Source organism: Podarcis tiliguerta (assembly GCF_965153285.1).
Source record: "Podarcis tiliguerta genome assembly, chromosome: 1".
In the NCBI taxonomy this organism is placed as follows: domain Eukaryota; kingdom Metazoa; phylum Chordata; class Lepidosauria; order Squamata; family Lacertidae; genus Podarcis; species Podarcis tiliguerta.
This window is the reverse complement of record NC_139534.1, coordinates 46,292,932-46,307,176: the sequence shown is the minus strand read 5'-3', so window position 1 is coordinate 46,307,176 and position 14,245 is coordinate 46,292,932. Positions and strand designations below refer to the sequence as shown.

Below are 14,245 nucleotides of genomic sequence, written 5' to 3'. Positions count from 1 at the left end.
CAGTCCCCATCTGACCTGCTGACCCATGCTACTGTACTTAACAGGGAAAAGACAAATTCTTAATACAGAACATAATACTGATTTACTGGCCATGCCTTTAGTAAATCATGGACGGTGAAGCTGTATGATCCCCGCAGTTCTCAAATGGAAACAGTTGAGAAGCATATACTTCTTTCTAAACAGATAACAGCTTGTTGTTTCCTTCATTTACAGTAAAGTTGTTTCTTTGGTGCTTTTCTGTCAGCTCTTGCTTACTTGACAAGGTGATGATGATGATACAGCTTTCACAGCTTCACCTTTAGTGTGCAGTGAAGGTGAATTGTTTTCAAGAGGGGGAAAACACTGAATCCCTTAGCACAGCTTATTGGAGTTGTCTCTCTGTCTTAATGGAAATTGTAGTCACTGTTTCCAAATTCCTTTCTTCTTCCCTTCCCCCTTCCAAAGGCTTTCAAGTGAATAATTTCTATAGATTTATTTGAATATTGCCATTTTTTGAGATTTTTCTCCTTGGGCCGTAAATCACTATGTTGCTAGGCAAAAATAGAGATTTGGAGAGGCACGTTTGTACAGGATCTTGTTTGCCATGTCAGTATATCACATTAGTTATCATCTGATGTAAGTGAAGCTGTGCTTTCTTCCTCTCATGCTTTCAGTAGGGCACAGGCATGACATATTTGAAAAAGGTTGAAGAGTTTTCTGTATAGTGTGCACTCTACCGGGTAGTTGGCTGTTCAGCCAGGTACCCAGCTCAACAACTGTGTCTTCGAGCCAAGTTTGTTACATGTGTAGTAAACACACAGATGTTGTTCTTTGATGGATGAATGGCGTGTACTTGGCAAAAAATCACTTCCTTTGTTTACTATTTGATAAACAAATAGCTAAAGAAAAAGAGAAGAGTGCAATTAAGCAGATGTTTCAAGTGCTTGCATGTATATTACATTTTACCTCATTGGCTGTTTTTAAGAATAGCACTTCAGCTCTCACCATTCCACCCAAGTTGGAGCTAATTCTGTAGAATTAAGCAGCAATTGAAGCAGTGAGGGGAGAAAACGTAACTGCAGACAACCTTCAGCATGGTTCTCAGTTATATTTTGATTTTAAGCTAGATATCCCGTAGCTCATGCTGCAAAAATAATAGCCATAATTTAGGGCTCCGTGTTGCTATGGATCAGGGATCGCTCCCAACACCACAATCTACCAGCTCTATAGCCATGTTCCCTGCGATTGATAGGAGTCTAATAGGGTGGAAATGCAAATGGAGCTGCAGGCAGAAGCCAGTTTCTGAGTTTCTGTTTGTTTTTCATGCTGGTGTGTAATCGAGGAACTGAGGTGTGTCTGAATAGTAACAGCAACAAATAAAGTTGAAAAATATTATTTGTTACTAAAATATTTTTCTTTCGGCACTTAATGAACTGATTCTTGTTGTCTAACAAACGTTAGCACTCAAGGCAGTTTAATAAAAATAATAACAATGTTGAAGGCAAGGAAAGTCTGAAGCAGAAGCATGTCCTACAGATCACGCTGGAACATAATTAATGCTTTTAAAATGTGGTGCCAGAAAGAAGAGCTTAGCAACAGCAGTGTGAAGTACAGTAGGAAAGCACCTTATTAGCAGCTGCTTCTTTGATTGTTCAGTCATATACTTGGAGGAGACTAAAAAGAGATCTTGCCTAAATTCCTGTCACAACATTGTGCTATCTACTTGCTTAGCCTCCTGGCAAATCAGCTTAATGCAATTCATATACAGTGGTACCTTGGGTTAAGTACTAAATTCGTTCCGGAGGTCCGTTCTTAACCTGAAACTGTTCTTAACCCAAAGCACTACTTTAGCTAATGGGGCCTCCCGCTGCTGCTGCGCCGCTGGAGCATGATTTCTGTTCTCACCCTGAAGCAAAGTTCTTAACCCGAGGTAGTATTTCTGGGTTAGCGGAGTCTGTAACCTGAAGCGTATGTAACCCGAGGTACCACTGTATTAGTGTTCTACAAAGTGAAAGCACATTAAAGTAAATGCAGGGCCCCAGTAGCAAGTGACCGTAAGTTTGTTTGTTTCCTCAGCCTAATAAGCACCTCTGTGAACCGTCCAATCACAAACAGTTCCTTTGGTTTTTTTTGTTTGTTTTTTTGAGGGAGAGAGAAGCCAAACAAACTCTGTCTCCATGAGACACTGAAGTGGAACACCTGGGTTACATTGAAGATTATTTTGTGGGGATGAGGTGCCCTTGTAGTTTTTCCACCATACTGTTTCAGCTTGTACCCCCCCCCCCAATGAATCAGGCTTATAAGACAAGACAAGGCAATTCCTTTCAGCTCTTTAATGTCCCTCAATATTTGTCCTGCTACAAATTTCCCTCTAAAATATGTGGTAACAACATCTGAACATGACAGAATTCCATCCACAAGCTGTAACGTCTTGCAATAGTTATGTGACTGCAGAGGTACTTAACCTTTGATAAGCCTTTAGCGTTTATATATGGTGCTATTTAGATTTAGTTATTGATTTAATTCAATTTCTGAGTTTCCTAATAAAAGTTTTCTCTGGGTGACATGCACAGTGAAGTCAACAAAGTTAAAACAGAACAACTTGATAATCTTATATTGGCAAAACTGTTCCTAATTATTATTTTCCTTTCAGCAACCCACGGTTTCTGATGATTGCTCTAGCCTATGCTATACCATTGGGTGTTTTCTCGGGATGGTCTGGTGTTCTAGACTTGATATTAACCCCAAAGGACATAAGCCAAGTATGTATATGTGTATATTGTTTAGCTTAGCTTATGCATCATAGGCAAGATACTGGTTTTGCTACTGGTAACTGAACCAACCAAGCAGGATGCACTGGAGACTATGTCCTGCTTTTGTAGTAAAAGTGTCAACGGGTTGGAGTTGAAATAGATGCTGAAAACATTTGCAGATAACAGAGGCTAAGGAAAAAGGATAACACTGGCATCTTTTGAAATGTGTGTATTAACATTTTTAAAAACTAAATCCTGTAGAAATCTAGGAGGGAAATGTTATTAAGTGAAACTGATTGGCAATAGATTTGAGTTAGACAAAAGGAGATATTTAATCAAACATCACAAAATTCACTTATACTATTTGCTGCCACAAGAAATGGTGACTGTCATTGTCTTAGATGACTTTGAAAAGGAGATTAGACAAATTAATGGAGAATAGGTCTATCAAAGGTGAAATAGAACTACAGAGTGCTGTACCTCTGAATTCTAGAGGGTATTTGCTTATAGTAAATACTGTCATGGTTACTGTGCTTGAAATAACAGTGTTGTTCACTCTTAAATCTTTTCTAGGTGGATGCAGGTTGGATTGGATTTTGGTCTATTGTAGGAGGTTGTATTGTTGGCATAGCACTGGCAAGGTAAGTATCACAGTCTTACTTCATTTTATTTTTCTTCATTGCAATTGTCTTTTAGTTATACTGAAACAATACCCCTCAGGATCATTTCCTGTCATCTATGACAATTGTAAAAGAAGAAATGCTTTTCTGTGGGGGGGAAATAGGTTCATCTTCTAGCATAGCAATTTGTGTGTTTCATGATCTTTTTAGGCAGTGACTGCTGGAAATTCCATTTGCTCAGTCATCAAACTGAGCAGTTCATATTATTGTGTTTGACAAGTGCTCCCTATCCACTCCATCCAAAGGTGGAAAGAGCCACTTAGGTAAAATAATCAAGGAACCATCAGTGGGGTTTTCCTACCTGTTTGCTTTCAGCTCCTCCATTACAGATGTGATGGATTCCTCAACAGAATAGTTAGAGAAATTTGATAGCTCTGATGTCATGTTGAGGTTTTTTGTTTTAGAGAAGAAAAGTAGGGCTTACGAGGTGCAGTTAATTTACAAGTTCTCTGATTTCTTAACTGCTCAGAGATAACAAACCCAAATATTACACTGTGGTTTGATGCTGGTTTGGTATCATATTTTGTTATCCTTACTATGGGGAAAAAATATGTAGAGCATCTAGCTCAGTTGGTAGAGACTCTTAATCTCAGGGTCATGGTTTTGAGCCCTACACTGTGCAAAAGATTCTTGCATTGCTGGGGGTGGACTAGTTGACCCTTGTGGTCCGTTCCAGGTCTACAATCCTCTGATTCTATTATCCCCTTGCCTATAGAGTCTTCTTATAAGGGTTAAGAATTGAGTCTCTTGATGCCACTGGTGCTTCAAATCCACAAGTTCTTTTGAGATGGGGCTCCCCCATATTATCAGGTCCTACATCCTGTATAAGACTTTGTCCTCCCAGCCCTTGTGGAATTGGGCTCCACAAAAATTCTTCTATTGCTGTGGAGTTCGAAAATGATTTCGTAGCAGTTACAAAAGACATTAAAAGAGTGTTCTGAGACTGAAAGCAAGTTTTATGTTTTAAAAATTAATCTACTACAAAAGGTCAAGATTTTACATAATAGGTCTGAGTCAGCAGATATGCACTAGCATCATCTTATGACTAGAAGAGGATGGCCTTCCAAGCTCAGTTTAAGAGCACAATATAATTTATGAGCAGAAGAAGGAGCTTCCCAGTATTTAAAAGCGTCTATAGAAGCTTGGAAATAGTTTTTAACATGATATAGGAGATTACTGTTATTGAATGGATGTTGGCACATTTTGGGTTGCTGTTCTGTGTCTTAAATCCCATGGCTGTCACGAGTTCTGCTCTCTCACCTCTGGAATCTTTTTTAGTATCTCCTCCTATTCAACAGCCATTGCTTATTTTTACATGTTTCTGGAAACTTAATTTAGAAATGAAGTTGAACAGATTTAATTAGAGAGTGAAATCTGTTGCCAAGATTAGATTGGCCATATTTGAACATTAGAAAAATCCTTGGGGGTTTGTGACCAGACTGTATTGTGGTGAGCCTTAGGTTCTTGTATCTCCCTCCTTCACTCAAAACAGATTTGAAGCTTCCCATACTGGTTTGTAACTGTCCTGCCTCAACAGGTGTGGACTGTGGGTGGGCCCAAGCCCTAGAATCCAAGGAGGCCAAGGCTTCACACACGAGATTGCCAAAGAAGACATACAGAGACAACCAGGGTGATTCACAAGTATTTAGCCTAATTTGAAAACTTAATCCAGTGTCAGGAACAGAGGAGATCTAGTCTAGGCAAAAGAAGTCAAGGAGTCTGGCATTTGGGAGCTTGAAGAGCTGTGTTTTTCTTCAGCAACTGTGAAGCTCAAGGAAGGGGCTGATAAAGTCTGGCCTACCAGGCTGAGCCTAATCCCAGGCTGGTGTTTGAGGGCATTCTAAGAGCCCTTTATTTCAAGGAATACCTTTACCCCTAAAAAGGGGTTTACTCTTGAGTTGTTCTGTGACTGTGGGCTTTCAGGCACCTACTTAGTTGTGCACCTGTTGCCTGGACTTGAATATTTAGGCACCTGTACTCAAGGTGAGGAGGGATATCTCAGCCTCTCCCTCAGCCTCTACTAGGGGCTTATGGCACTCTGACCCTAAGGGCCCCTCAACAGGATTCTGTAGAGGCTACCTTTCAATTCTAAGGATCTTCAGTACTGATGGAAGGAAATCTCATCTGCTTCTCCCAGTCTTCAGACAGCTGGAGGTCCAGTTTGTCCCCTGTGGATTCTGTTTTCTGGACTGGGGTTGGGCATAGCAATAACAAACTTCAGTTTCTTGCTTCATCTGAGCTATTTATTTATTGGATTTATATACCGCCTGTCATCAAAGGATCCCAGGGGGGTTCACAACATAAAAATGCAGCATAAAAACACAAATAAGTAGCTTAAAGGCTGTGGAGTATTAATCAGCCAAAGGCCTAGTTGAAGAGCGTTTTCACCTGGCTCCTAAAGATGAAGGTGCTCTTAAATTGGCAAACCATTTTCTAGTCTTAAGATGACTAGTGCAGATATGCTGACTTCACGTAAATCCTGACCTTTTGTGATAGATTGATTTGTTAAATATGTAGCCTGGTTTCAGCCTCAGAATATCCTTTTAATGTCTTCTGTAGCTGCTACGAAATTGGTTGCAAATTCCATAGCAATGTAGATATTCTGTGGACCCCAGTGCTGCCTCCTTCAGCCTAATCATTTCTACTTTTTCAGAAAAAGCTAACTGACTGTTGCCAGATATCTCTTTCTGATTAAGTAGCTTTATAGTTTCAAACATAGGGTTTTGGGCACACAAGGAGCGGCGGTTTGCCACTTTTGATGGATGACTGCCCCCTTTTAGGCCTACTCAGCAGTTATCTATGTACAGTTGAATCAATGTCTGTGCTGACTATAATTTGCTGAAAGTTGTAATTAGGAAAATTAGCTAATGATTCTTGTCAAGTGTGACAGGCTCATGTATTTCAAAGTCAGTCCTGTGACTTACCAGGCAGGCAGCCTGGTACCTATTGTAATAGCTCAGTGTGGGGGTGCTTTGTGTTCTACCAGCTGCTAATTTTCTTACATCAAGCATTTCCTTTTAGGAACTATAGTGTAGCTTTGCTTCCTCCTAGTCTCTCAGTTCCTCCTTTCATCACACTTAAATCTCAATATAATTTCACTCTGCTTATGAACATTATTTACCTGCTATCTGAAATATGTAAAAGAAACTATATTCAAGTGTCCTTAACATTTTCGATGATGCACAAGCTGTCATTTGGATGCCAAACTATCTTTGCATGCTGTAGAAATGTTTTTGCGGGTGTTAACAGAATCATGCCTGTCAAAGGAAGGCACAGTTGGAAAATAAGTTCTCAAATTTCATTATTTTGTTACCCGTAGTGTACCGTGTCTTCCTTCACATGAGATTTATGCCCTTGATCTTGCCACTCCAAGCCCCAGACCAGGAGCGTTGAGATAATTTATATGGCATGTTTATGATTGAAGAGCCTTCAATATTTTAGGCAGCTGGTGGATATTGCACCCTTTCCTTAGCAGTGATAGACTAGACTGGTGGTGGGGAGGGGAGAAAAATCAACTTCAAACAGTGACAATCTCATGTTTTTGTTTTTTTTAAATCTGCAGAGCAACACAAATCAACCTTCCCCCCCCCCCGACATTTTTCTTGTTGCATTCACTAATGATAAGAGATATTTTTCAGATTTTGTCCTTCACAGCTCAGAATTTCCTTCGTCTTTTAAACAACAGCAAAGTCAAAATGCAGCAACTTTGTAGCATGGTATAATTTCAGTAGCAATGAGCAGCAGAGTTGACAGCAGCAAATTATTACTCGTAACTATAGGAGGCACATAATGCGAATTTTTTGGATAATAAAATCTGGGCCAAGCAGATCTGGGGAGCAGTAGACTTTTTGGTGGGAGGGGACATATCTTTGTGGCAGGAAGCATTTGTCTCCTGCTTTTCTATCTTTATCGCTCCTCTGTATTTAACATGGAACTAGGTGCTTTGTCACAATTATACCAACAAAACAATGGAGAGGGATGGGAGAATGAGCGGCAGCAATGGGAAGCACATTGTCGGTGGAGACTGGACTAGAAGTTGGCAGCAGTAGCTGTTAACAAGAATATCTGTATAGGCACTATATCGCTGAGTTCTATGTGCAGAGGAGAAAAATATTGGAATTATTTTTCCTTCACGTCTGATTTATAAGCTTCCCAAAGGTGTGACTGGCCACTGTTAACAACAGAATGGGGGATTGGTTTGACCAGCAAAGTAGTTCCTAGTGCCAATCTAGGCCTGTGTGAAAATATTAATAAGTAGAGTGGAAAGTATTTTGACACATAGGAATGGGAAGATTCTTCTCAGTATATGAATGATCCTTTGGTTCATGGAAGCCCTTTGGATCCAACCCACTGATTTTTTTAGTGATAATATGTGGAAAATAGTAAGTTTCAAATCAGAGGAAAACTTACATGTATTGGTTTCCGATATTAAAAGAGCATAAAGTTGAGACAGGTTTGTGATAATGTTTTGTCTTCAGTTTCATAATGTAGCTGTCTATTATGATCCAGTGTGTTTCAGATTGTGAAACTCTTCTTTTAGGGGCAAGTATAAAGACAAAACCTCTTTTACAGATCAATTTTGAACAAGGTACTTATCTTAGAAACATACTACTGCCACTTATTCATAAGAAGTATTTGCTTCTTTTGGTGTTTTACCTTCCTTAAACTTCAATATATCATATTAGAAATCACTATACAGTGGTACCTTGGGTTACATACGCTTCAAATTACATACGTTTCAGGTTACACACTCCACTAAGCCAGAAATAGTGCTTCAGGTTAAGAACTTTGCTTCAGGATAAGAACAGAAATCGGGCTCCAGCGGCACGGCGGCAGCAGGAGGCCCCATTAGCTAAAGTGGTGCTTCAGGTTAAGAACAGTTTCAGGTTAAGTACGGACCTCTGGAACGAATTAAGTACCGTATTTTTCACCCTATAGGACACACTTTCTCCCCTCCAAAAATGAAGGGGAAATCTGTGTGCGTCCTATGGGACGAATACAGGCTTTCGCTGAAGCTTGGTGCGACCCCTCTCGCTCTCCAGGCTTCAGGAAGCTATCAGCAAGCCTGGGGAGCCTGCGGGATAGCAGCCTGTCGCCCGGTGCGTGTGGCACCCTGAAGCTGACCGCCCAGCGCGCCGGGTAGACATCTGCAGGGCTCCCCATGCTGCGGATAGCAGCCTGCCGCCCGGTGTGCAAAGCGCCCTGAAGCAGAGCCCCCCATCGGCCAGCCCCACAAGCTCGGGGGACAGCGGGGAGGTGCAGCGCCGCCATACCGCTGTTCCCCGACCTGGTTTTTTTGGGGGGGGAATAAAGGGGGGGGAATTTCCTTTATTTCCCCCCCCAAAAAACTAGGTGCGTCCTATGGGACAAAAAATACGGTACTTAACAATTTGGCTAAAGTTTACAGAATTTGTGAAGGGTTTGTTAATTTTGATTTGTGTTCCTTTCAGGTTTGCCGATTTTATCCGGGGAATGCTGAAACTTATACTGCTTCTGCTATTGTCAGGAGCAACTTTGTCATCCATCTGGTTCACTTTGACGTGTTTAACAACTGTCAGTCATCTTCCTTTAACTACAGGTATGCTAATGCCCAGCCTTGTCAAATAAATGGTTTTGGTAGCGGTTCTTAGATATGTGAGATGTTGGAAAAATAGGTTATCTTGCAGATTAATTCTCAATAAACTGTTTTAATTCTGTGGTGCTGCTGGGCAGGGGAGATTAGCATACATTGTGGGATTTTTATTTTATTTTTTTGCGGTCACTTCTGAACCCGCAGTGCTACAATGTCACTCAAGCCGCTTTGTAATGTATAATGAAGCAGAGGAGACAGCTGTCAGAATTGACAGTGTAAGACCAATTCACATATGCAAGACTGGACTCTTGAAATCTTCACGTCCATTGACTGAAGTCATTATGTCCATTGATTTCAGTGAGTCTACTATGAGTATGACTTATTCAGATACAACCCATACATTAAGCTGGAAGAACTCCCTGTGTCACCATAAACAAGTTAAAAGAAAAGAAAGGGCAATAAGAAACTGTAATTTTATTTAGTGATATAAAGCCAACAAGGGGAATTTTGAAGTTCATTAAACTGACGTGTCTTTGACAAGGTTTTCAAGACTCCTGTTAGCTAGCTATAAACATTGGTTAAAACAAGTGATTAATTCTAACCCTTTAGCCCGACCTGCTTGGAATTCCAGTGGATAATAGTGTGTTTTGTGGTTACTTATCTGGGAACACAAGCATGTAGGGAAATAATAAGCTTGTAATACGTCCAACTAATTAACTTGCCATTTCCCCTTTACTTGTTTTGTTACACCCCCTTTGTATATTACAATAGGTATTATGTATGAAGTACAGGTTGTCCATAGTAATGTTAAGTCAGACAAAAAGTATATGTGGTTATTTAGTTTTGAATTAGACTGGGCGAGCATTTCTGAAATTTATTTGTTTTGATATCATAGGCTTCCCCTACCCTACCCATCACCTCATCCCACTTTTTTTTGCAGGGGTTGGGTGGGTTCTCATACCTTCTTGTATCTATATCTTGGGGAGATGCTTGAACTGAAATCCCGGATGGAAATTCAGTATATCTGTATAGTAACTAAACTTCACACCACATATACATATCGTCTAATAATATTAGACAAATTCTTGGAGTATAAGGCTGTCAGTGGCTACTAACTGTGATGGCTGTATACTACATGCAAGATCAGAGATGGCATGCTTCTGAATATCATTTGTTGTGGAATAGCAGCAGGAGAGTGCTCCCAGGCTCATGACTTCCTTGTGGGCTTCCTAAAGACACCTGATTGATCAGGTGGGAAAACAGGATACTAAACTGGGCATTCCTTTCATCTGATCCAGTCAGGCTCTCCATTTGTTCATATTCGTACAGTTGGTAAGGTTGTTGTTCTTGGGGAGGAGGTGTTAGTGAAAGAAGCTGTGCCATGTTGTATTGCTGCATTTTCTGTTGTGCTCTCTTTTTCTTCCTCATCATTGTTTTTAAACTAGTCTTCCGCTTTTGTGGCTTAGTCACTGCTCATTTCTGTTTGCTTGCTTTCCTTCACTTATTCTCAGTCCCTATCCCACTGGAGCTCACATTTGTTCCCATTCAATTTACTGAAACATGAAGTCGCTTTATTGGACTTAAGAGCTGATAATCCTTAAGATGGGTAGCCAGGAGTTTATGACTTGGTAGCCTCTGCCTGAAGCTTTGTGCAAATCCATTCATCCATTTAAAACATCAGCTTCTGTTCTCCTGTTTGGAAGCTTTTTCTTCTAAAAGAGAAGGCTTAGAAGATTTTAATTTAAACTGAGAGGTGCCACTGCCTGAATGTGTTTTAGAAGTTGCACATATGCTTAAATCAGATCTGAGAGGATTGGAGAGGCTTGAAACTATCTTAATAAACCTTGGAAGACAAGTCTTTGGTTTGATGCTGTACTCTCTGTTCTGGAGAGGAGCACTGAGGAGCACTGTTGGTTTGAAGCTGATGTGCTACACCTGCTGTAACTTCTGTAGCCACAGAAATTGCCTCCCCCCAGCTCTGCCATTGAACTTAAATTAATGAACGGAGCTTTCATAGAGTACCCTCTCTATATAAATATAACTCTGTCTTATTCAAATTAACTTTGAGACTCCCAAATTGTCCTTGGTGCATAGCTATAAACCAGAAATGAGTACAGCATATTGAAATAGATGTCTGGTTGAGAGGAAATACCACCAGAATTACCGAAACTATAAATTCCATTTGGTGTATCCTTTGATCTGTGTTTCATATTCTAAAATAATCAGCTCTGAAATATTTTTTTAATAAGGCAAGAAAAGTATTTTTAATAGCTGAACAAATCACGCGTTGCAGAAGCTGCTGTCTCTGAGATGGCAAATCCTTGCACCATTCTTCCCGATCAGGAGTGAAGAGATACATTGAGAGTTTTCCCCTTTGTGCTTGTCTGCACTGTTATCAAATGCAGGTAGTAAAATAAATTGTAATGAAAAGTGAAACTGTCTGAATTGATGCAGCAGGAGCAAACTTATACATTCACTTCAGTTCTTATTTACTGAGATAAAAGTGGACGGGCTTCAGCAGGTGAAAATCACCTCTGTCTCCCCCTGTCTCTGTTTCATGCAAAACCCACTGATCCAAAACAGAGCTGGTAGATCAAGTTTATATTTTGCCAGTCTCAAATCGCTGTTTTCAGAGATTTCAGCACACACAAAACATGATTGCCTGAGAATAACAACAACCTCTATATTTTTTTCTTGGTTCTTGTAGCATTAAGTTGCATTGCTTTTTTCCTAGAAGAGTGCTGTGACTGTAGAGATGACAGATAATCTCTCAAATGGATTTGATAGCTTTTCATTATTAAAAGCTTTTTTGGCACCCTCCTTCAAGGCTAAAGGGAGTTGGTGTCTTGGAAAAGAGAATATTGGACTGTGTTTTAGTAAACCAGGTCAGTGGCTTACTTGGTCAGTTCCATTGTCTATGTAACTTGCTTAGTGATTTCTGGTCTAATTGGGATGAGCTTGGTTTCTGGAAGGTTTGTTCCTTCTGTCTGCATGATAGTGTCCATGCCCCCAGTTTATTGTCACATCTTAACCAATTTGACATGCATGCTACCATGAATGTATATGCATATAAAATGGCAGGGGTTTTGAGGTACAGGGAAAGAGGCATTAATTTGTGGAGTTGAAAGATATTTTTTATATGTTTTGTGAGGCTATTTCTGTCAAATGGATTAATGAAATAAATGAATTTGGCTTGCTTCCTTTGCCTCAGGTGCAGGGTGTCTTTCCTGCAATCCAACAACATTACTTTGTGATTCTTTTGGATGTAATGTCTATACAAGTGTGGGATAGCTCAGTCAGTAGAGCTTGAAACTCTCAATCTCAGAGGGCTGTGGGTTCGAGCCCCACGTTGGGTGGAAGATTCCTTCATTGCAGGGGGTTGGACTAGATGACCCACGTGGTCCTTTCCAACTCTAGTTCTTTGATTCTATGAAAATGGACAGTAGACTGGATGTACTTAGGTCAAGGCCATATTTTAGGGAGTAGAGGATCTTAGAAACCGTCTCACAAAGTAAATTTAATTGCAGACCAAATCAGGCTGATGTGAGGGCCATGAAGTGTGCACAACCATAGGCTACAACACAGTTTCCAAGACTCTTGGCTTGCAGTGTTTCTTTATTATGCTAGGAGCCCCTGGTGCAGTGCAGATACTGTAAACTGCAACTCCCATCATATCTTACCATTGACCATGGTGGCTGGAGCTGATGGGAGATGTAGATCAAAACATTTAGAGGGCAGCATGTTTGCTTACATCCCATGCAAATTATCTAATGCTTTGTGAGAATGATCCTATGCCCATGTGGTTTAACAAATCCTGCCCCCACACTCAGTTGCATATTTCTTTTTCATAGTGAACATATTGACTACCATTCTTTCCAGTCTTACGGAACTAAGGATGGAATTTGGTGTTGCACTGTTAGAAATCAGCTTGTCAGATGAAACAATCCCCCCTTCCCTGTGGACTGTTCTGGGGGTTCTTGTGACCCCTGGAGTCAATTTCAAGGGGGCGGGGGGAATTCCCATTGCACAAGGAAGGGCTTCTGCTGATGGGGTTCATTAGGTGAATTCTGCCAACGATCTTCCTTATTTTTTCATACTAGTTTGTATATTTTATATTTGTGACCAAAAACTTGAGATCATATGCTAGAATGAAAGATTAACATTTGGTATGACAAGTAATTTTATCCCCATAGGCAAAAAAAGTGTCTCATATCTGTGACTGACACAAGTTTGTTGGCCTGTCAGTTACAAGTTGATCCCATCCAAACTTCTGTCACATTCACTTAAGTTTATTTAATTGTAAGATTAATCTTTTCAGGCTAGGTATCAGTATGCATAATAAGTTGTCTTCCCATAGAGCTGTGGGGAATGAAAACTAGAGAACCTTTCACAACAAGAAGGTGATCTCTTCCTTTGACATAGCAAGCAGCCTTTGTTTCTCTTTCATTCCTCAGGATCCATGTCTAGAGATTATTGCTAATATCAATATAGCATGCCAACACAATAAATCTTCAGGTTCTAAAAGCCTCTTCTTATCTCATTCTTGTACGCCAGTACATGTTTTAGCACTTGGCATGATGTTTTCTAAAGCAGAATCCATTAGTTAGAGGTCAGATTCTTATTTTTAGGTTCAATCATAGAATTGTAGAATCTTAGAGTTGGAAGGGACCCCAAGAGTCATCTAGTCCAACCCCCTGCAATGCAGGAATCTCAGCTAAAGAATCCCTGACAGGTGGCCATCCAACCTCTGCTAAAAAACCTCCAAGGAAGAAGAGTCCACCACCTCTCGTGAGAGTCTGTTCCACTGCTGAACAGCTCTTACCGTCAGAAAGATTTTCCAAATGTTTAGTCGGAATCTCCTTTCTTGCAACTTGAAGCCATTGCAACATTGAAATGGAAAGACCCAGCCTTTTCTTGCTGCATTTGCTAGAGACAAAGTTTGCCTATTCCAAACTTAACCACATAGTATTTTAAATACACAAACATAACTTTTTATGTACGTTGAACTTATATCCTTAAGATGAACTTCATGATTTTTAGACTTTTTTATTGTGCAACTGATTATTATATGGATGCAATGCATTCTTTTGATTTATATATTTGTATAGTTTTGTTCTGAAGCTCCTGTCTCACATCCACATTAAATGATATAAGGATGAAAGCCAACCAGCTATTTAAGTGCTAATTTATAGGGCTTTGTGTGGTTTCTTTATTCCTGACCATAACTATGCAATATAATGGCGACCTTTGTGCTCTGGAGT

The 14,245-nt window shown here is 40.2% G+C and overlaps 1 protein-coding gene across 1 annotated transcript in view; it reads left to right on the top strand.

Moving 5' to 3' along the window:
• Nucleotides 1–14,245, top strand: part of SLC49A4 (solute carrier family 49 member 4) — a 68,808-nt gene that overhangs the window by 33,459 nt on the left and 21,104 nt on the right. The window contains exons 5-7 of the mRNA XM_083410560.1: nt 2,633–2,741; nt 3,306–3,373; nt 8,863–8,990. Of these exons, the coding sequence (XP_083266686.1) occupies nt 2,633–2,741; nt 3,306–3,373; nt 8,863–8,990 (305 nt within the window). The remainder of the gene's footprint in view (nt 1–2,632; nt 2,742–3,305; nt 3,374–8,862; nt 8,991–14,245) is intronic.